The sequence below is a fragment of the Lytechinus variegatus genome, chromosome 7 (genome assembly GCF_018143015.1).
Source record: "Lytechinus variegatus isolate NC3 chromosome 7, Lvar_3.0, whole genome shotgun sequence".
NCBI lineage: Eukaryota > Metazoa > Echinodermata > Echinoidea > Temnopleuroida > Toxopneustidae > Lytechinus > Lytechinus variegatus.
In genome coordinates this window covers 18,784,315-18,809,136 of record NC_054746.1, presented here as the reverse complement: position 1 = coordinate 18,809,136, position 24,822 = coordinate 18,784,315, and the positions used below count along the sequence as shown (strand labels likewise).

At 36.1% G+C, this 24,822-nt stretch overlaps 1 protein-coding gene across 1 annotated transcript; it reads left to right on the top strand.

The window, feature by feature from the left end:
* Positions 1-23,112, top strand: LOC121418652 (SNW domain-containing protein 1-like). The gene is made up of 14 exons (XM_041612629.1): positions 1-142; positions 5,809-5,869; positions 6,240-6,317; positions 7,251-7,415; positions 8,599-8,694; positions 9,793-9,899; positions 10,530-10,634; positions 11,223-11,292; positions 11,928-11,993; positions 12,796-12,912; positions 13,347-13,482; positions 13,839-14,062; positions 15,022-15,185; positions 15,689-23,112. The coding sequence occupies exons 1-14, from the start codon at positions 126-128 to the stop codon at positions 15,900-15,902; spliced, it is 1,620 nt and encodes a 539-aa protein (XP_041468563.1). The 5' UTR covers positions 1-125; the 3' UTR covers positions 15,903-23,112.
* Positions 23,113-24,822: the final 1,710 nt, after the last annotated feature.

Below are 24,822 nucleotides of genomic sequence, written 5' to 3'. Positions count from 1 at the left end.
GCAGATTTGCATTTATAAAGCCTATGGCGTAGTTGGCTAGCTTTACGAAGAACTCACGTCACACGACAGCCGATAGTTTGCCCAGAGTTTTCTGCATTGTAGCCAAGGCTTTCGTCAAATTTACCATGGTGTCACTTGCTGAGTGAGTAGATCATTTACGAAATTTATTTCATGATTGGTTTATTGATATTTTTAAAAGTAAAATCAATTGCTAGATGGACGTGAGAGTGGCGAATGTGAACGGTGATTGTACTTGTAGGGGGCCGTTGCCGTTACTGGCGTGTGCAATTTCTTGTGCACACATTTCCATTGGCTATATCACAATTCTGTGACGCAGTAATGCTCATGTACAGTCAGGAGTTATGATGGTGGGCCCCAAGTCTGCGAACCCAACAATTTGACTTAGGATTTAACATAAATTTCTGCTTATTTCACAAAATCTTTCAGTTAATAATGTTCCTTATATTATTAAGAGTAAGTGTACCAAATTTCTCATTAAAAATGAAAGAAAATACGGACTCCAGTACCGTATAGGATTTTCTTGAAAAAACCTTGGGCAGTCATTTTCAGATTGAAAAAAATGGTATGGTTGGAACTACCCCTTATCGACCACCTAATCATCTAAGCATTGTATCTGCAAAAATATTCATAAATTTTACCCAGTTTTCGTCTCATTTGTGCAGAAAATTGAGCAGATCAGATTATTCCCTTATTTCGCTCAGCGACTCTGATTCAATCCGCGTATATATCGACGAACAACGAATGCAACGATTTTACATTTGCTCATTTGCACTTGTCTTTTGAAACCGACGACCCGCGGTACACCAAGTTTACGGCCGATTCTTGTCGCAGTGGCGAAAATTTTTTTCTCTTTCAAATCAGTTCTATGATGTAAACATGCTAAAAGATCATCTCAATACTTCCACTGCGAGCTCCGGCACATGATTCGACGATTGGCAACGGATATTTGTTCTAAAGCCATTTCCCATTGGATTTCTAGGTTTTTCAGCGGGGTTTGGGTTTGGTCAATACAATTTTGATTAATTCTACTATTTTTTTACTTTTGTTGCTTCTTTTTTTTCTTTTAAAAACGATTCTTACCGTTTCCATGGACACTGCACCTACTCTCCCGCATGTATCGTTTGTAATACGCAATAATTTTAATGCGCGCAAGGTGGTCGATTTGTGGTAGTCTCACCATACCCCATATCTGCACACTCATTCACCTTGCACATGATTTGGGAATTTGATGAGAAAGGCTGCATTTTGTGGCCGTCACATGAAATGCCCTAAATTCATTATTTTCCCACCAATTTGAGCCTGATTTTTGAATGAATACTTGTCTACAGTATGTATTGCATGTGTAAAGTTTTTGCTCATTGCGTATCTTCTTTTACTAGAATCGCGCAGATATGCGTGTGCGCAGACAAGGGGGACTGCGCAGACTTGGGGGAACTTACCATATAACCAGGCCAGGGTAGAGCTCAATAATTGTGTTAGATTTAGTGAATGGAATCTAACAGTGACTGAGTGTGGTGATGGCTAGTCTTGAGGACACAATGATGATGTTTTTTGACAAACTGACTAATACTTCTTCATCATTGACGTCTTGACCCTGTTGTAATAGTGTCTTAAGTGAAGGACCATAATAAAGATGGATTCCCCTTGGAAATCCATCTTTTTTATTAAAAATCACATAATTGGTCGTGATTTTATTGAACTCTACACCTTCCTACATGTACACCTAATGCGCAGGAAGGTTTAGAAAAAACAGGGAAAAAAAGGTGAAAAAGAAAGGATTCTTACCAGACCGATGTTGCGTAGACCCCACGATCCACATATAATACCGATGTAAACAACGCAAATACAATGGCGTCTACCCTTGAACCGCTTATGTATTACGTACTTCCGGTTAGCGATGCCGTTCTAAAGATTAATTTATAGATAAAAATTATTATTTTACAAATAATAAGATATATTACGTAATTATGAATAATTAATAGTATTATATCAATTATTTATAATTACGTAAGAAATTTTTATATTTGTGAAGTAATATTTTTATCTATGAATTGTTCTTCAAAAAGGCATTGCGTATCGGAAGTACATGTACGTAATACGTAAGCGGTTTAAGGGTCGACGCCATTGTATTTGTGTTGTTTACATGTGTATTACATGTGGAATCGAGGGGTCTACGCGACATCGGTCTGGTGAGAATCCTTTATTTTTCACCTTTTTCCCCCCTGTTTTTTTAAACCTTCCTATGCATTAGGTGTAGGAAGGTGTAGAGTTCAATAAAATCACGACCAATTACGTAATTTTTAATACAAAAAGATGGATTTCCAAGGGGAATCCATCTTTATTATGGTCCTTCGCTTAAGACACTATTACAACAGTGTCAAGACATCAATGATGAAGAAGTATATGTCAGTTTGTCAAAAAACTTTGCGTCCTCAAGACTAGGTTATGGCAATGTGTAGTCTTGAGGACTCCATGATGATGTCTTTTTTAAATCCTTTGACATATACTTCTTCATCATTGGAGTCTTAAATCCCCTCCCATATATGTACTAGGCTAATATGTACTATAAAACACACATGTACAGAAAGATGGATTTCCCTAGGAAATCCTAGTTAGAGGGTGAAATCGGTTTGTAGTGTCGAATTTTATTTATTTATCTACATTTCTTACCAGACCTGATCTCATGTACATAGATCTCTCGATGCGTTTGTCAACAAAGCAAAGACAATAGACCTGACCCTTTAACCGCTTCTAATTACGTACTTCCGACTAGCGATGCCGTTTTGAAGATAAGAATTTATAGATAAGAATTAATTAGTAGTACATACTTTATAATCACGTATTAAAAGTGCTTGCCAAATTTGTTTTATAATTTTAGTATGATGACACAACTATTATTTTTAAAGGTCATACAAAATAACAACAATTGAGAATCATGTATCGTATAAGAGAACACACATTCAAAAGTTTACTCAGCAACGTAGGCCTGAGTCACTATGTTTATTTTGAAAAAAACTTTTCGCTATTCATAAATGGGTGTTGAAGGTTGAAAAAAAAAAACCTTATCCAAAAGTTGCTAAAATCTCATATTTTTCATCTTTAAATCCACGGAATATTTATCTGTTTGCCATATTTCCTTAGCAATGTTTTGATTTAGTTGGAAACTATAAAGAAAGCCAGTGAAAAATATTCAGCTCTTTATTGACTCTGAAATAGATTATTATGTAGACTTTCATGTTTTTTTTTCTTGCAACATGAAAGTCTACATGTAGGACCACAATAACAAAAAACCTTTACCGATTGTAAGCATCATCATAAATCAGAGTCAAGAAAGAGCTGAATAACCTTCATTTTTTTGGTAGTTTCCAACTAAAAACAATATCAAAACAAGTTATATGGAAAATAGCTGGCCATTTCATGGATTTTTGCAGAATGTGATATTTTAGCCACTTTTGGTGGGGGGTTTGCATCGGCAAATTGCGCAAGATAGTAACGCATATGCAGTCATTGCACTCATAGAACGTAAGATGCGATGGCACGGTTTTTTCGAACAAGGTACCTGGCGATAAATTATAAGTAATTGGCGCTGATTTTACATCAGTTTCCACTGTTTTTTTTTTTTACTGGTTTAACATAATATGAGAGATAGTTGTGAATGATTATCCAAAAGATATTGAAATTTAGATGGTCTATTGATATTTTATTATTTTAGTTCCAAAACAAGTATTTGCCGGATCAGGGAATTGACTTTGAGAAATGCTTGCCCGCAAGTCATTATCACTTGCCCCGGGCAAGCGGTTTGTTGCGCAATGATTTAGGGTCAATGAACTTAGACCATGTTGTGCGAGTCAATATCGAAATCTTAACCTAAGGTTAAGTTTTTGAATTACCATCATAACTTTGAAAGTTTATGGATCTGATTTATAAAGCTTGAACATCAGAGTAATCAAGTATCACTGGACATCCTGTGCAAGTTTCAAGTCACATGACCAAGGTCAAAGGTCATTTAAGGTCAATGAACTTTGGCCAAGTCGGAGGTATTTGTTGAATTACCATCATAACTCTGATATTGTATTGATCTAGTTCATAAAACTTGGACATAAGAGTAATCAAGTATCACTTAACATCCTGTGCGAGTTTCAGGTCACATGACCAAGGTCAAAGGTCAATGAAATTTGGCCATGTTGGAGGTTATTATTAAAGTGCTGTCATAACTTTCAAAGTTTATGGATATACATTTAGTTAATGAATTGTGGACATAGGGGCAATCAGGTATCACTGACAAGTTTAAGGTCACATGATTAAGGTCAAATATTTAGGGTCAATGAATTATCATTTTATAGTAGTTTTCAGAGTCAGCATTGCTGCTATATTGAATAGTGTTATACAGGTGAGACTGCCAGAAGTGCTCCACTTGTTGACCATTTTTCATCATCTTTATTCAAGTTCCCTTTGGAAGAATTTTGCAAAGTTTTGAGCTCATGAAATCATTTTTGTCTCACCTGCGAAGCAAAGTGAGACTATAGGCGCCGCTTTTCCGACGGCGGCGGCGTCAACATCAAATCTTAACCTGAGGTTAAGTTTTTGAAATGACATCATAACTTAGAAAGTATATGGACCTAGTTAATAAAACTTGGCCATAAGGTTAATCAAGTATTACTGAACATCCTATCAGAGTTTCATGTCACATGACCAAGGTCAAAGGTCATTTAGGGGCAATGAACTTAGACCATGTTGGAGGAATCAACATCAAAATCTTAACCTGAGGTTAAGTTTTTGAAATGTCATCATAACTTAGAAAATATATGGACCTAGTTCATGAAACTTGGACATAAGGTTAATCAAGTATCACTGAACATCCTGCATGAGCTTCACGTCACATGACCAAGGTCAAAGGTCATTTAGGGTCAATGAACTTTGGCCGAATTGGGGATATCTGTTGAATTCCCATCATAACTTTGAAAGTTTATGGATCTGATTCATGAAACTTGGACATAATAGTAATCAAGCATCACTGAACATTTTGTGCAAGTTTCAGGTCTCATGATTAAGGTCAAAGGTCATTTAGGGTCAATGAACTTTGGCCGAATCGGGGTATCTGTTGAATTACCATCATAACTTTGAAAGTTTATGGATCTGATTCATGAAACTTGTACATAAGAGTAATCAAGTATCACTGAACATCCTGTGCGCTTTTCAGGTCACATGACCAAGGTCAAAGGTCAATGAACTTTGGCCGAATTGGGTGTATCTGTTGAATTACCATCATAACTTTGAAAGTTTATGGATCTGATTCATGAAACTTGTACATAAGAGTAATCAAGTATCACTGAACATCCTGTTCCAGTTTCAGGTCACATGATCAAGGTCAAAGGTCATGTAAGGTCAATGAACTTTGGCCATGTTGGGTTTTTTGTTGAATAACCATCATATCTCTGTAAGTTTATTGGTCTAGTTCATAAAAAGTGGACATAAGAGTAACCATGTATCACTGAACATCTTGTGTGAGTTAGAGTAGTATTCAAAGTCAGCACTGCTGCTATATTGAACCGTGTGATGCAGGTGAAACGGCCAGAGGCATTCCACTTGTCTGACTTATATGACAATCACTCACTATACAGTGTATCATGTGATGTGACAATTGTTAGCATTGCGCTGACAAATCAGACACATTTCTGGGATTTTAACAAATGTTGCTGTACAGTTAAGATGCTCCTGCTTCATATTTCCTTGTTCTTTTCTATCAAATATTAGCAATTGACTAAAAAAATTATACTTTTTCTACAGCATCCTACCTAAACCCAAGCAATGGGGGCAAGAAGACGAGGTAGACCTGAGAGCCAAAGAGGTATGCAAATGAACATTTTTACATGTATTTCATTTTAAACAATAGTACTAATTAGGCCTGTTCAGAAACATTTTGTGACAAAGCTCACCAACCCTTTGTATGATATCAATGGGGTAGGAGTGAACAAAAAATGTTGCAATAACATAATGAGCTGTTTTTTCATGTGTTGCTTGCAACCCCCCAGATGCGACAAATAGTGAAAATTTAAAAAGTTAGGATATGATGATATACGCTGTTTTTGACAGACTTACTCGTAATATCATTTCAAATAATACTGGAATATGACTTTTATGAGCCTGTGCTCTTTAGTTTGATTATAGGATGTTGTATTAAATTGATTAATTTGCATTATGTTTCTCTTTCTTTTCAGTTACGTGTGGTTTCTGTATCAAGGAATGCAGCTCCACCATACGGTCATCGGAAAGGATGGGTGCCTCGGTCATTGGCCGTAAGTACATTAATATATATACCCTCCCCCTAAACAAAGAAAAAAAAAGACCCAAACAAATATGCAGCAAAGTTGTGAAGGTACATGTAGTTAGTCATTCATTCTGATTTTAGTATAACCTGTCAAGTATTTCAATAAATATACTGTAAAAAAATACAGATAAATATTGGAAGTGAGGTATACTTCAAGAGGGAAATTTAAAGTGTTATATATAGAACATATATTTCTCATTTTGACATTTCTCTATGTTTTAGAAATATGGAAATTGCCATTGTAATTAATTAAAGTGACATTCAGATTTCATTTTGTACCACAGAACTATCATTTTCATTGAATCACTGCCTACAGCCCTCGTATAAAGTTGTCAGGAGGACAAGGTCATTTTTATAAAACATCTTTCAACCACTGTCTTTTAAGGGGAAATTCAAGGAAAATAAGACAGTTACAGTGGACTGGACATCCAAGGCAAAGGCGCCATATCGTTGGTTTAACAGAAGCCCTCTCTCACCTACAAGTACATGTGGCAACTTCAATTCATAGGTTCATATAGATGGCAATATTGCAACTTTACATCCATGACTTAAACATGGCGGATCTAGCTTCGTAGATCAAACTTTCGAAGGTTGCCATGGCATAGAATGAAGCAGTATGGAGGCTTCATAAAACACATTTTCTTCTGTGGGTGTATGTTTGGTCCTGAAAAGGACCGCCAAGATTTGTCATTTCGACAAATGTGTCCTGAAGATGACAAGAATGTAATTGTCAAAACAAGGAGTTTGGGAGTAAATTTGGGTGGTCCTTTTCAGGACCAAATACATATTGTGCTGTGAAGCCTCCATACCGGTTAGATCAAACTGATCAGTATATAATTTTTCACAAGAAGATCATCCCAAGTTATGGTTTGTTACATTTTTTGGTATTTTTATTATACAGGACTATGGAGACGGAGGAGCCTTTCCAGAAATCCATGTTGCACAGTATCCTCTGGACATGGGTCGTTCAAAGACCAATCAATCTAATGCTGTAGCCAAGACAGTGGATGCAGAAGGCAAGGTCCGCTATGATGCTCTTGCTAGGATTGGACATGGGAAGGACAAGGTAGGTTTCATCGCACAGGCAATTTCAAGATTTATTCCTATGAATGATTCTGTTTCGTGACTTAAAGAAATTAATGACCAAAAGAAATTGAGGGAAGTGGCTACGGCACATTGACTAAATTTTTGGTATGATCTATGCTTGGAAAGAAGGTGAGAAGGAATAGACCCCAGAAAGGCTCTCAAGATAAATCTCTGCAATTTTGCATGGAGTGGTGCAGAGGGGGATAAGATATTGATTAGAATTGCCAGAGAGCGTGATACTTGACGATACACTAAAGCCCTTATTCTCGAAAGAGGTTTCAATTGTAGGATGGTACAAAACCGTGGTCTATGCAGCTTTCTTGTATTATCAAGCTTCCCTTTCTCAAGTGCATGTTTAATTGGATTTGTCTAATTGTATATGATGAAACAAGCGTAATTATGTAATAATAATAGTTACTTAGAGAGCTTTTCAAAAGTAACAGAATGCTATACAGAATAACAAAAACAAATACAATGGGTAAAAAAAAACTTGAAAGTAAAACTAAAAAAAATTTGAAACATAACTTGCAATATATTGTTTGTACCATGGTACAATTGAAACCTCTTTCAAGGATACATCTAAGACAGCACACTATTGATAATAATTTGTATTTACATGTCCACCTTGATCGTTGGGCTAATTGTCACCTTCTGAGAAGATAATTGTATGACATGGTTGAAGCTCTCTGCAAGTGCCTTTGTAATTTGGACCCCCAAAAAATTCAATATTTTTTTGTCTGGCACGTTGTCTGATCTGACAACTTTCTTCGAATTTGATTTGCTGGAAATTCATCTTTCTGGCTGTTACTGTGGTAATTGTTGGATAATAAAAATCTGTCAGATAAAACGTGATACAAGCCCTTTTAAGAAAAACCCCATGGTCCCAGGAGATACCAAAATAAGTTTAATGAGTTCTAAAATCTCTCTAATTAATACCAAGAGTATATCTCAAACTCACTTCAGTGTCCACCTCTTTACTCTGTTTTGACTTTTATATAGGCTTTACTAGAGTGCATAGGGATATGTTATCTTGATATGTATTACTTGGTTGTATTAATTTTACATTTAAGAAAAAATATATGATTGAAATGTGTTATTGAATATTATATGATTTAATGTTTATTGTTAATGCAATAACAAAACTCTTGCTGATTTTTTTTCAGATTGTACATTCCAGGCCTCAAGATCTCCTTCCAAGAGCAATGGGTGATGATGATGATCCAGAACTTCAAAAACCAGATGAAGAGTCAATTGAAGAAGTGAGTCAAACAAGATGTATCAAGCATGTTATCACTTTAGCTATTCTACTGATACATACATGTATCAATCGAACCTCCAGAGAAAATTGACAGGTTGCTACTGATGCAGCATGGATATCAGTTTATCTGCTTAAGTTATGTGGAGGAAATATTCATGTGCTATGATAATGGCAGGGGGAAGTCTCATTAAGTTGAGCATGGACTGTCTTTCTTAATATACTTCATTTTACTACTGTTTTGTCTCTTAAAAACACCAAGGGGGTTGTTTGATATATCTGTCATGTAAGTTACATATAACTTTATGCAAGAGTATGTTTTTGTGCTAAATCAGATAGGCAATCATATGAGACCAAGCATGGCCAAATCTACCAAAGGCACCATAAATGAATTTCAGTTCAACATCCCCACGGAAAGAAGAGATTAACAGCTTTAGAATTATAACTAAAATAGGGTGATCCTTACTCTCATGAGGAGAAGAACTTAAACAAGAAACTAGGACTTAAGGGTAATTAATACCATGGTCACATTTGCTCTACGGCGGCCGTACGGTGAGTCGAAATCAGCCGTTTTATTCATTTTTATTCAAACCACCTATATTTAGCTGGTACAAAAATGTTAAAATGGCTGTTTTTGACTCGCCGTACGGCCGCCGTAGAACAAATGTGACCATGGTATAAGTACATGTATCATTGATCATCTTGAAACTGAAAATCTCTCAATGTAACTGTGGGTTTTGCCATGCCTGGTTACATATTAATTTCCATCAGTTAAATTACGACCTATGTACATAAATTGATTCTTGCCATTTGTATGTATTTCAATGCAAAGTTTAATATTTGTCAAACTCATAGTCTGGTTTTGGGAAATTCAGTTCCACTAAAATTTGATTTCTGATTTAGGAGAACATCATTTTTTTTGTAGATCATGTGTAACTTACACCTTGATGAAACATCCCACTGGTGACATAATTATCAAGTAAATTAGATGGGACAATGATTCTTGTTGGTAGCTGAGAATTGGACAATTGGTAGGAATTCATTCTGTACTGTTAGTTATATGGTTGTTTACTTATCTGAATGATGTAAAATATGATTTCAGACTGCTGAGAAGACGAGAGCAGCTTTGGAGAAGATCGTCCAGTCCAAAATATCAGCGGCTCTTCCTGTTCGCCATGCAGAGAAAACTGCACCTGCACAATACATCAGGTATGTTTGACCTGGCCTTATATATTATTTGTTCTGTTTTTATACTGCAGTCATACCAATAAAACTGACCCCAGACTGATCATAGCTATTGTGGTATTTCAAATGGCATGGCATCAGTTGGTTTGGGATCACTTTTGTTGGTGTGATTGCAGAGTAACTGTTGGCAGGTATGAAGAAAAAAATAGAATCAAATCCTACTCTCTCCACCAAACCCCTCCCCCCTTAATTGATAACTCAATTCAACAATTTTCTTGGGGGGGATTAAAAGAGAAAAGAGAAAGGGAGCAGTCATAAAAATATCTTCAACATGTGAAAGTGTTGCCTTGTGAGAAAAATTACGTGGGGGCTTGGGGGGACTAAGCCCTCAAAATGCTCAAAACAGCCCTGGAAATTCAAAAAAGGGAGCCATGAAAAATCCCCATTTCTTTCAATGTTTAAGCTTACCAAATGTTGCAGGTTCAGGTAGTAAGTTTTGAAAAGTAGCCCATGAAAATTACAATTATTTTTTTGTCTGCTTGTGTGCATAGCGAAACTTAGATTTTGTACAGTTTTCTATGACTGTTTGCACGTCTAGGATACACTAATAGACATTTCCATCTTATTGTAAATCTTGTTTATTGTCTTTGCTAGATACACACCATCACAACAGGGTCTTGCCTTCAACTCTGGTGCCAAGCAGAGGGTGATTCGAATGGTAGAGGCACAGAAAGATCCCATGGAACCACCAAGATTCAAGTGAGTATCACATCGCCCTTATTGCAAAACATGAGGTTCAACAAAAGAGGGCGACATATAATGTACATTATGGGTCAGCAGATGTGCTGATGCACTGAGAGGGAAAACAATACAATGAGGTTACTTCCCTCTCATATCAATGAGTGTATGAGTACAACCACAATAAGATTAACCCTTTATCTACTAGAAGGTCCCATTCTGAAGCATATTGGAATTTACAGGATTGACTGGTACAATTGTGTAAGGTTTTATAAATTTTCATGATGAAATTATTAGATGGAGATCAGAATTTATTACTGTCACGTTCACAGCTAAGAATATATGTAGGCCTATATTATCTGACCTCTGGTACCTTAGCATGGTACCCTGGTACCCTCTGGTAACTTTGCATTTAGGAAATATCACCATCTTCTGTTGAAGATACATTTGCACTAAATTTGCATTGTATGCAGGAATTTTTTTCTTTGTACATGTATATTTCTTCATCTTTTTTAAATTTTGAGCCAAAGAAAGCGAAGTTTGAAAATTAAGCATGTGAAAAGTAAGAGAATGAATCTAACTAATCAATATTGAATTATTTGTTTTCAGGACGAATAAGAAGATACCCCGAGGGCCTCCTTCACCCCCAGCCCCTGTCATGCATTCACCTACAAGAAAGGTAAGACATCGTGTCTGATTCACCAAGGAAAAAATGATAATATCTAATCACTCTGATGTAGTGTAGTGCATTTCTTGATTTCAGGGGAGCATTTCATGACACAAATAGTCATTGGTGTTTTTCTGACTATGGTCATAAGCTCGTGCTATTCTTGGATCTGATTGGCTTAGAGCAAACTAGTCCTTGCAAAATTACAGACAAATCCCTTCATGAAATGCTCCCCAGACTGATCTTACATGATCTGTTGCATAACATTTACAATAATGGTAACTTCCATTGAAACCTTTATTTTGTTTGGCTGTTGAGTACATATTTTATATTTTGAGTGATATGAATTTCTTTTGATCAATACAATGCTGAGAATGATGAGATAAGATTATTTTGTCTCTTTGCATAATAGCACAAGTGTTTCACAGTGAACAGTAATCAGACTTATCTATGGTTTAAACAACCATTTGTAAAATTGATTATAGCTAACTTACTAACCAGATAAATGAAAAAGACTGCAATTTTCTAATGAACTGTTTTAATCATTTTCTTTAATTTTGGCATAATGATTAATCAAGCTGTTTGATCATTAATGTTTGATTTTTTTGCCCTTCTTTCTACTTCATCATTTTTTTCTCCACACTTAGGTCACAGTTAAAGAACAGCAGGAATGGAAGATCCCACCTTGTATCTCAAATTGGAAAAATCAAAAGGTGAATAATTTTATTTTAAAAAAGAACCAGAAATGATTTTAAAAATAATGTATTTTAGCAAGGGCATCAGTAAGAATTATCTTCATGAGGTATTTTTGGAACAGTATTAACATGCCCAAGGCATAACTGAGTGTATTATTTCTTATTTTTATTTTGTTCCATAATAATATATAGTATTTATGAGGCACTGATTATCTGATTGCATGTTCAATGGCGCTCTATATGTTACCCCTTGCTCCGTCATACAAAGAATTGCTATCGATCTGATTAACCACAACTATGGAAAGCCAGCAACGTGAGCATATCAAATGCATGTTTGTTCAAAATGTTTATCAATGATATGTATATTCGAACATTCATCGTTATCTTGACCATTTAGCATGCTCTTTGTTTACAAAAAATTTCCTGTATAAAATATTATGACATTGATGGCTTTCCATATAGTTAAGGATGATCGGATCAGTCGTAGCTCTTTGTGAGACAGGATCCAGATGTTGCTTCAGGCACTTAGTGCATTCAAGGAAGTAATTCTGGGGTACACTTTCACCTCTCTAGGGTTGAGTGCAGCACAATGTTGAGACAAGATTGAGATGATGCTTAAAGATATATCCATTATTTGTAGTCATGGGGTACTTGCTTGCTTTCACATGGTTGCATACATTCCTCTTTTGCCTGGGGAGCATTTAGAGCAAGAGCTACTAAGCTGAAATTGATATTTACTTTTGTATCATACTAGGTACCAAATCACCATGTATAGAAAAATGAACTATTTGTAATGACTTTTTTCCTTTCTATTCTGTAGGGTTACACCATACCATTAGACAAACGTCTAGCAGCTGATGGCAGAGGACTACAGAATCCACAGATTAATGAGAACTTTGCTAAGCTGGCTGAAGCCCTTTACATTGCTGATAGAAAGGTAAGATATTATTTAACACAATCAAAGTGTGGCATCATCAAGTTCTTTATAATGTTATGCAGCATTTTTATGATCATATTGGTAGAGCATGATGACAAATCTGAATAGGTGTAGGTAGCCCAAAGTTTGGTTAAATGAATACCAAATAGACCCCATTGAATTCAATGTTAAATGGTCTGGTTATAAGTGTTTGTAACCAACCAGACTAATTGGTCTGGCAATGGTAAAGGCATAAATTTCAACTGTGAGCAGCGGAGAATCCATTTAGTTATTTGAATTTTTGAATTGTACAAATTATCCTTTAAACCTTGTATTGATGCAAAGAGTGTACAGGAAACTGCAATATATTATTCAACACATTTCTATTTATTTTTTGTAATTGTATAATTTCTTGTGTATTAGATTCTGAAAATGTATGTTTGCTTGTTTGGTAGGCCCGTGAAGCTGTGGAGATGCGTGCTGGTATGGAGCGTAAGGTAGCACAGAGGGAGAAGGAGAAACATGAAGAACAACTGAGAGCCATTGCTGCTAAGGCTCGTGAAGACAGAGCAGGCATCAAATCAGCAATGGGTAAGATTGATTCAGTGATATCAATAAAGGTCAAATAATGGTCAAATAATGACCAAAAGAAGTCGCTAAATATAGAATCAGAATGGGAAGGTTTACTGGACTATAGAAGCAAAGAACTTTCTTTTTTGTCCCTTGAAAAGAGGATTGTTGATAGGTGATATTGTTAATGTCATTTTTGCTAGCCTTGAAGATATTGAATGGGATGGTGACAGGTTAATGATAACATGTCCAGATGTTAAAGAAGATGGATGACAACATGGCAAATATAATGATGACGGGTGATAACGTAAGATGAAGATGATGATGATCAATGCTAATAATGACAATTACTTCCATACACGTGAATCCACCTCCAGACAATGATGACGATGTGAGAGAGCGAGACAAGATCAGGGAGGAGCGTCATCGTGACAGACAGAGGGAGAGGAACTTTGCCCGTGCTGCTCCTGATAAACGATCTCGCCTGGAGAAACAGAGAGAACGGGATGTGAGTGAGAAGATTGCCCTTGGTCTTCCTAATGCTGGAGGAGGCAGATCAGATGATACACAGTTTGATCAGAGATTATTCAATCAGTCAAAGGTAAGTACCCGTTGAGTAAGTAACTCCTATTGAAGGTTTTCTGTTAGTAAGCAAATGTACTCCACTGAGTGGTTAAGTGTTAGTTTGCTTTCTGGGCAATATGGTGTTGGCTTGAGCCAATGCTTCATGGTTTTCAGAATGTGTACGTGTTTGTTGTGATTTTGGTTTAAAAAATTCAAATTAGCCAAAAAGTGAGATTCATTTTTTTTTGGTCAAATTTTCACTTTTAATATGATGAAGAAGAATGAGGAAAAAAGAGAAAGATTATGATCAAATAGAGAATTAAGGAGTGATATAATGTATTTCAATATGACATATAACGTGCATAAACAATAAAATCACTCATATTATATTGAATAACGCAAACAAGATGAAATTTAGGTGTCATTTGAAGGAATTTAAATCTTTGCTGGTTGAGACGAAATCTAAGTATGTCATTCAAATGAGTACGAAGAGCAGTTTTAATTGCACTATAACCAGAGGTAGGATGTCTTGAGAGGATTGCATTTGAGATATTACTTGATAAATATTTTTCTCTGTACATTCAAGCTTAATTATTGATTATGATATTATAGTAGGGAGTGAAATTCAGTTCATTAATTCAACTTTTTTTTATTAATGTGCTTTAAATGAATGAAATTGTAGGAATGATCGCAGGACAATTCATCATTTTTTTCATGAAAAACAGATTTTTGAGATAAAGATGTTTAAAGGTCATTTGGATGAGTGAACTTGAATGAAGCTTTTGATTCCATGATAAAATATCTAATGAATCTTTTTAGACCGTTGTGACATTGACAGATTTAGGTCTCCTGTGACACTTTTTTGAGAATATTGATGAAATAGGAATTTTTTCTGTGTAGTCCTTAGATAAATTCTTTTTTTAAGTTTTGCTTTTTAGATTCAAATGAATCCTTGTGTAACATTTCTTTTATTTTACCTTTGTTTTAATCTGGCAGGGATTGAGCAGTGGCTTTGGAGGAGGAGAAGATGAGAGTTATAATGTTTATAGTGAGCCTTGGAGAAAGGATCAGAACGTTGCCAACAACCTGTACAGACCCAGTAGGAATGCAGACAAAGATGTCTATGGGGATGATCTTGATAACCTCATTAAGAATAAGAAGTAAGATATAATAATATATACCACTTGTGAGGTGCGAATTTTCTAGTTATCTATTCAATGGTACATATATATTACTTTAGCTCCAGCTGCTAAAGGCTCTTGGTGTAGTCAAGGAATTAATCCTGTCTGGTACCGATTTGCCTCACCTGGGTTGGGTGCAGCACAATGTGATTTTTGAAATATGATGCTTTCTGAGCATGAAATCTCTTGTCTGATTGATTGATTGATATTATTCATATATACATCATTTACATAACATTTATATTAGTATAATCATTCATATTATATATATCATAAGCTTTATGAGCTTGAGGATGATGTCCAAGAAAAATACATAAATACATAAATTATACATTGGCTAACAGAATAAATTCAATGATGCAAACATCAAATAAGAGGTCAGAGAAGAGCAAGAGAGTCTGGGAATGTGACTTTTGAAAGAAATCTGGAGAGTTGTAGACGTTCCTTCATTCCTTACTATTTGACCTGTTCTATCCCCATAGGTTTGTTCCTGACAAAGGCTTTGCCGGGGCAGACAGCTCCAGACGTCGCGATGGCCCCGTCCAGTTCGAGAGGGAGGAGGAAGAAGATGTGTTCGGTCTGGACAACTTCTTCAAGACTGTGAAGAAGGCTGACAAGAGGCAGGCAGATGAGAGGAACCGGGATGATTACGAGAGGGGAAGCAGCAGCAGTAGCAAGAGAAGAAAGGACTACTAGGTTTCCGCTCTTGATGACTGGACCACCTCCTCACTAGAATCCAAGTATATGTTGTATCTTGTTTGTAGGGCTTCACATGGACACTTGTTTGGAATAATCCATATTGGAATTTCCTGAGACAATGCATGAGTCCGATTTTTAAAATTTGCAGTATTCTATGTAATCCTGGGCTTGTATGACACGATTAGCCCTAACACGTCGTGCATTAGAGATTCCCCTCTCCTTCCATCATAGGATTAAATTTCATTGATGGGAGTCAACATCATGTACAGGTATAGTTGCATGAGTTGAAACAGTCATTTAGACTAGAATATGCAAAATGAGTCGACGATTTCTGTGGTCCCCAAATATTTGGCTTTGGTTAAAATTACCTGTTTTTATCATGTGCAGAGCATAGTTTCATGTTGGGTATATGAGTAGGGGGTGGGGGTGCATATCTTACACACATGTCGTTATACATGAGTGTGCTGTTCTGAAAAAATAAAAAAAATTAATGTCTGTGATCACTGACATATCATGCCTTAATTTGATAAATGATTCATAGAATTTAAACAAAGAAAACTCTAGTGACAATTCAATTCCTGTCAGAATAAATATTAACAATTTAGTTTGAAAGGATCTTTTTAAAATTTATGATAATTGAAGGTTTACAAATCATGCATCAGTGATCGTAGAAAGGCACAAAATTGATATAAATTTGCTCAATATGAACAAGATCCCTAAATCAAAGGCTGTTGCCTGGAATTTATCTCGCCCGCACAGTAGAAGTGAGACACAGCCGCCTCTTTTTTGGCGATGGCGTCTTCAACCTCAAACCATATGATGACTTTTGCGTAGCTCCAAAGAGCAGGTTCAAGCTATTATCTCTGCTAATAGTTCAAAGTATCTGAATTATCTGTTTCATTAATGGATCCATACTTTGTAGGGCATGGTTAGTAGGAACAGAACAATAATTTGTGCATAAGGTTTGAATAATTTGCAAGTACAACGAAGCTTAGAATTAACCCTAATAGCCCCGAGGTGTTTGATTCTTTTCACTCCCAGCTGGAGGGGGGGGGGGCATTATGGCCCCCATAAGAACTCGGCCGCAGATTGCGTGATCACGACCCAATTTTGGACTCTTGGAGAGAATCTAAGTTCATCTTGTATGAATGAATTATGCTATTTTATTCATGAAATCATACCTTTTGCTGTAATTCACTAAATAAAGCTCTTAGAATGCTAATTTTTGGTGTGATTATTTTTTATAACATTCCTAATAAGTGCAAATGAAAAAAAATCTGTTACCAAAACTTTCAACCAAATTCATTGGTGACATTGAATAGCATGACATTAATTGACTATCGTCAATTAAAGTAAAAATTAATTTTCCTGAAAACACATTTTTTATCGACTTTGTTCTAGAAATCACGCTTTTTAGCGATTTTGGGTCTGACATGCACTTACATATTGCTGCGTAATTTCATAACCGCAAACCAGGCATTTTGTTCTCAAACGTTGCGTGAGACTTTAATGTAAAAGTTCAGAAGTTCAAAAAAAATTTCACAGCAGATTCATCATGAGAAAAAAAGAGGGGAGGGCCATTACCCTACCCCCCCCCCCCCCCCGAGTGTTAGATAGTGGATTGTTAGGCCCAGTAGAGTAGAGTTAAGGTAATTTGCAAATTTCTCTTGATGAAGTTAGTATTAGTGGGTACTTTTTGTGTTAATATTCTGCAAAAGTGGATCCAAAGGTTTTCCAGAGTTTTACCCTATAATTGAGTTTATCTCTATTTTTTTACTCTGGATCTACTTGTCGCAGAATTGTTGAACACAAACATTACCTCCAAAGTTTTTGCACAATGCCTTCCTACATACTTATATTTCCATGATGTTATTAATATGCGGTACAAATAACCCTTTAAAGTCACTCTTAATTCTTTGTGAAATATTTCCTCGGTAAATGAATTTAGGGTAATTTCTAACTAGGGGACTTTAAGTTTGCCTGGAAAAAAAATTCATGCACTAAAATAGCAACACACCTGGCTCATAATTCATTGAAAGTACTTATGTTCTGTTTTTGGAACCACCCCCAATGGTGGCAGCCATAAATTGAAGGTCAGGTCAAATTAACTATATTCAAAGCCAGTATAAATAGAAAAATTTTGGAAATACAAGAAGAAATGGGTTTCTTATACATTCTTTTTTTTTTGTATTTTAAAGTAATAACTTGGTAATTTTGGCTCAGTAGCCCACCACAGTTGGTTAGTGGGTGTAGGTATTACATGTACACTGTATGTTTCCAGGGTTTTCCACCTGTACATCATTCTTTCGACTCTAAAAAATATTAAAGACCATCGGACCGATCAACAAGTTGAATTATGTATTTACATTGTGAAAGTGATGACGATCTCACTTTTGATGTGTCAAGGTCACAGAATATATATATCTGTAAATTGGTTCTCATGATAGCGAAATAATATGTGACAGATCAACTTCATACTTTGATCATGTATTTATGATGACCTGATTATTTTTCCAAGGTCAAATAAGTTGTTTCGTATCAGAAAATGGCATTTCCCACAAGGGTAAAGATGTCATTCATAATAATGTAATTTCCTTGCAATGATTTAATGGTCCAGTCAACAATTAGATTTAGACTTGATTTATGTATATGCATTGAGGAGAGGGAATTTGATTAGGAATTTCAAGTGTTTTATATAAAATACAGATCGTGCAATGATCCAGGTATTGAAGTAAATGGTTTGCAGTCGAGAATCCATTAAGTTTTCGACTGAATTGTTGGATGCAAGTGTAATATTATTGGTAAACAATTTACTATTCATATATCCATTATGGTTGGTACATTTCTGAATAGCTTGAACCTGCCCTTAAAGTTTGTGAAATATGTATACATGTAATATTCTAATTAATTTTGTATCCTATTATTTTTTTGAGAAACACTGTTAGACTGGCAGCCCAGAAGATTTCTTCAAGTAAAAGCACCAGAGCGGTTGACCTTTTAGGTTGATGGGAGCGGCCCTGGACCTCACAAATATGGAATCGTGCCTGGTCTGTGCTGTGGTCTTCCTGCTAACTCACACAATTTAAGATGTCACCATTGAAAGACTGGTCTTTTTTTGCAATGTGTAGAGAGAGGCACATGACATCATCAGACATGACATGCATCTGACCAAATGTAAGTGCTTTAATTGTGATTTCAAAGACTTTTCATACAATACAATACAATGAGATTTTCCGGGTATTTTTTTTTAACTTAGGGCAACAAATATGATGGTATTCTCAAAGAGGCTCTGTCAGTGTTATTGTCTTTTGCAATTTTTTTTTGGCCTCGATGCCAGTTTTAGCTATTTCAAATTACCTCTCTTTCCCCTAAAAAAAAAGAGAAAAATATTGCCTTGAAACATTGAAAATCATCCTTTTCTCCATGTCCTTTCATATTCATTGATCTGCAACAATATTGTTTCTCTCTGTTCCTCATAATACATCCTTGATTCTTTTCTAATTTTTTAAATTCCAACCCACTTTCTTTATCATTAATCTGACCCCACCCCCAACAATTTCCTCATTCTCTTGTATCTCAACCCATTGATCTCTTGCAGTTATCTCTGTTCTTCCTTGCACCACACCCCTCCCTCTGATTACCCCCATTCCCCTCTCGTTCTCATTACCCCTTCCACCTCTCCCATTCTCTTTCTCTCTCTTCTCCTGTCTGCATGTTTATCTCTTCATCGATCCATTAATTACTGACTTTCTTTCCCTCCCTGTATTCTCTATCCCTCTCTTTCACTTGGATTGTCTTCCTTACATGTCCTTTCAACACGAATTCACCATGACTGATGTTACAATGTTCTAAATCAGCAGAAAATATATTTATTATCAAGCACTACAAATATGTATATCAATTACTATTTATAAAAAAATGGTAACAATTCAGTGCCGATTGGAAAAGTCATATTACCTGATTTGACTACTATGCTTAGATTTCTGTACATCTTGCTTGTATGTTTCTATGAATTCCAATCGCATCCCCCCCTATTCTCGAAAAACAATGCCCATGTATGCGAAACTACATATACAAAAATGATAAACTTGGTCCTTTGCTCTTAGTTGATGGTAAAACCAATGCTGAGTGTATCCTTCCGATGTATCCTCAGAATGTGTAAAGATAAGTAGTTTGGCTAAGGGATGATCAGTGGCTCTTGTGAATAAGGTAGAAGACTCGACATAGGCCATCTTCCTGAAAAACACGTGCTCAACTTTTTCATTCCCTCCTCTGGAAAAAAAAATTGCTTCATCAATTATCTGCCACAGTATCAAGAAAGTGAAGTGCAATGTGATATTTCAAGAACGGTTCTGGGTTAACTCCACTTGAATGTTAATCAGAGTTAAAGGCGTCTATCTACTTTTTTGCCTTTTATACTAAACTGGTATGAGGCGGCTGTTATTTGATTGATGGTTAGCCACAGTTTTAGATACTTGTTTAAAGTTGCAACTTGATCCTTAGCATCATTCACAGTATCCTATAGTCACAGCATTCTAGGTGATTTTCTGTACCATACTGGCACAGCACTTGTTTGATGATTCCTCACTAGTTTGAGTCTCATGCTCTGATACCCCACTCGTTTCAAGTATTAATCACCCCTAAAGCAGTGACATCACCAATGATTGATACTGAGAATGGTCTCTTTGCTTCATCTGTAAATTCTCCCTGAAAGTTGAAAATTTACCTTGATTATTCTGAATATTGGGTCTTTGTGGGTGCTGTTACAGTCATGTATTTGGTAATAAGGAAAGAAAAGGACAGTTATTTATTCCAGATTCAGAGCCTCTTGTCAAACAAAGCATCCTTGTCTAGATTTTCCTGTGGTTTTTCTGGAAGTGTTTTTGATGCAATTGCTTGTAAAGCTCATATTTCCAAGATTGTTTAGTGATGACTGCTGATCACAGCCCTATGATGGAGTGTTACTTGATGTCCTTAATGGACTCTACAACTATGCTGCCATGCGAATCACATTGGATTTGTATCCTACAGTGGGAGATTCCAAGAGTATTTTGACACCAACCATGAAATCACCCACTGAGACCTTGCAATTTTGGTATTAGCAAGAGCTTTGTCGATCAACTTCTAGATAATTGAATCTAATCCTGTGGTGCCTTTGCTTTGCTTCCACTTGGCTGTGAAAGGAAACAGAATGTGAAGTATTTCTAGAGCCATGTTCCATATTATTTCTTTTGAAGAAGAGCAGCTACATTTACATCCTTTGAGAGTCTTAGGGTTTATTTGATTGAGTCTGTTGCTCTCAAAGATGAACAGCTGCATAAGAGGACATCAGTATATCTCCTTTCCAAGAACCATTGTATTTCTGTAGGTTAATCCATGTAGAATTGACATCACTTACTGGATGAATATATCTGTTTCATGTGAGTCCTGGAAAGATTCAATAAGCTGATAATTAGAGATATAATCTCTTTATGCTATGAAGAAATTCACCAAATGGCCATGTAAGACTTTAATCCACTACGTTACAGTGGCTGCTGTTTTGGGTCAGATGTGAGGTTGCCACACTAGTATTTTGAATTTTGGATTTTTAGGGATTTGTATACTCTTCCAGACTGATTCCACTAGAATACAATCCAGGTTGCCCTTTTGCAGGAATATTCCTATGGCAGGAGCAGCATCCTTTAGTGTTTTGTTTAGATATGACCACGGCTCATCTCAAACATAATTGCACCCAGTCAGCCGTCTCTGTTTTGCTGCATTATGCAAAGGTTGATCCATTTGATGTTTAATGGAACTTGGCAAATCTCTGTCATGAAACAGATTTCTTTGGATCCTTGGCTTAGATTGGCTGACTTTTGGCTGGAGACTCTGCCTAGGCAGATATCGCAAAGGGTTATGTTTTTTTAGGATTCACTGTGATGTAGGTCAGAGAAATGGATTAAGGAGGAGCAAATGTTTTTACCAGAGGACTATCTATGTAGGAGACTCCTGGATGTGTGTATTGAGTGATATCCCCGATGCTCTCCATGAAATATTACATTGCACTTTGCTACCCAAAAGCGATTCAGCATTAAAAACTACATTTCAGGGAATATGAAGCACCCAGTGTTCGAGGGAATGGCCTATGTTTAACCCGCGGGGTGTGGAGGCTCCCGATTCACATGATACATTGTTGTTCCGATGCTTCAAGCTCCTTTCTTTCAGAGTTATGGGGTGAATTGGATATGTAAACTCAAGCATGTGTTTTCCCGTAGATGAAAGGGTGAATGACCAAGACCACCCCTCGTCCCTCACCCCCCCCCCCCCCACCAAAATATACCAGTTGCCTTTTCTTCACATTTAGATATGCAACTATTTTTTAATGGAGTTCATAGAGAACATATGTATTATGTACAGAGAAAGCAGTCTATCAATAATTATTTACTTCAAAACAGTTCAATAAAATGTGCTAAGGCTAAAAGAAAATAAAAATACTTATTTGGTAAATGAAGCTGATTAGATAGAACATTGTATCAGTCTTGATTGGCAATTGTTTAGAGGATGTGAAAGGAAGGAAGGAGTGACAAGAGTTGGTTGGATAGTACATGGATGTATGGAGAGACTGCAATCAATGGATTGATGGATGAGATTAACAAAGGAGAAGATGGAGAGAGAAAAGATAAGGGAAAGATGGAGAGGGTGATGAGAAAGAGAGAGGAATGGAGGCAATAAGAGGAGAGGGGGTAGTATGAGGATGGGCAGAGGGGCTGTAAAGAGATCAATGGATTTAGATACACGAAGAGAGAAAGGGGAGTGGTGTCAAGGTAATAACAAAAAAATGTTATGTCGCCCTCAACGACATGACCTGGGAAATCTCATTGTATTGTTTGTGTACTATTGGCAAGTCATGTCAGAAATCCCAATTAAAAGCACTTTAGTTTGGGCCAAGCTATGTAATGTTTGATGAATGACATGTGCACCTCTCTATTCATTGACAAAAAAAGGAGTCTTTTGCTAGTGATGTCATAGATTTGTGTGGGTCTAGTTGGAAGACTACATCTCTGACTTGGTAGAAACCATTTTGTGAGGGGTCAGGGTTTGCCCCATTGATCGAGGTCACTTGCACTGGGGCTTCTTACTTGGATAAATCTTTTGGGCTGCTGGTTTATTTTTTTTGTAGGTAGGAATTTCCAAATTTGTTATGTAAATAAAATGTATTAAAACTCAATTTTTGTCTGTTCTCTTTCCTTTGTTATTCTCACCAGCCCACCCCTAAGGGATTGTTTTAACATTTCATTATCCTATAATGTAGATTACACCCTGCCAATAGAGGGTTCCAACATGACATCACCAGGATGGCAGGCTGCTTGCTGGAACCCTTAATTGGTATATTGGTCTTTCCAGTTCAATTTTGGTGTCGCTGTTGGAAGCATAGGATTCCCTTTCATAGCTCTAAAACCTAAGCTGAGACAATGAAAGTCATGTCTCATTAATATTTCAACGCCTTTTCCTCAGACCAGTGTTATTTTTGTTTTGGTGCTGTCCAACCTTTTAACATCAAAACCGAACTTGAAATCACCAACTGCATATCAAAATGAAGTTAATCCAAATTTAGAGGGTTGACATTACAATTTTGATTTATCAGAATATGGAAGAGCAATTTTTCATGTTTTTAGATAACATAATAATATCTATGCATGTGTGAATAAATTAATCTGAAAATTCGATCCAAGGTTGTTTGAATGTGTGAAGTAAATGGAAACTGATCAGAAAGGCAAATTTTCCAGGTTAACATTCAGTGACAAAGCTGTTGATGGGCCGAGACGTAGGTGAAGGTTTCATCTTGACCCTTCTTGCTATTTTTATTTATTTATTTTTGGGGGATGGGTGTCAGATATAATTAAGGTCCAAATAAGATGGCTATGCATTGCTCTTTCACATACTGGTGGTAAAACAAAGTAAATACTCTCAAGACATTGGTTTTAATAAAGATCTTTAAAAAAAGTTGATAAAATCTAACATTGAAAATCATTTTTTTAAATGTCATTGTTTACAAATGCAGTCAATCTTGGCCCTCTAAATTTGGATCAACTTTAAAAAAAAACACAATGTATGGTATATTCTTAGACACTCTTGTTCAAGTGCCAAAATTTAATGCGGCGTAAGATAACTTGATCATGGCTATACGCATAATTTTTTTTTTTTTTTTTGGGGGGGGCGGGAAGATGCGTAAAACTTTTTTAATAAACTTGAAAGCTAGGGAGCTTAGTGACCCAGCTTGTAATGGGAACTTTGTATTTTCTAAAGTGAAATTGAATGTGCACTATTGGTAATATTTTTGTGAAAATCTTATTAAAAAAAATTAATTGCCCCCCCCCAGTGGGTATGGCCATGAACTTGATGTGAACTTCATAAATGAAGATTTGGGGAAAAAATCTTTTAAAAAGTCTAAAAAGCAATATTCAACCATTTGTGCACAAATATATTTTTTTTTTCCGAGTTGAACAAATTTCTGTCTACTTTAGTAGCAGTATTTTGAATTGCCATATATTTCTAGAGGTTTGATCTTTAGTGGCTTCGATGAAACAGTCTTCAATTTGTATACGCTTCAATTGTACCCACGTTTTGTGAAGTTCACATTTTCATTGCCTACATAATTAATATCACACATACAGAGAGAAAGAGAGAGAGGGGGGGGAGGGAGCTGGTGGGAAATGGGGTGGTAGGTAGATAGGTAGGTGCAAATGTAAATTAAACCAAATGGGAATCGTGTATATGAAATGACAAAAATTAAGATGAGGGGGCAGGTTAATGGAATTGGTGATAATTATTAAATGTGACATACCTTTTTTTAAATTATTTATTATTAAAAGCGAGGAAGTAAAAGTAAGAGCCAAATAGTAGGCCTTATGTAATATAACTGCACTTGGATGCTTAA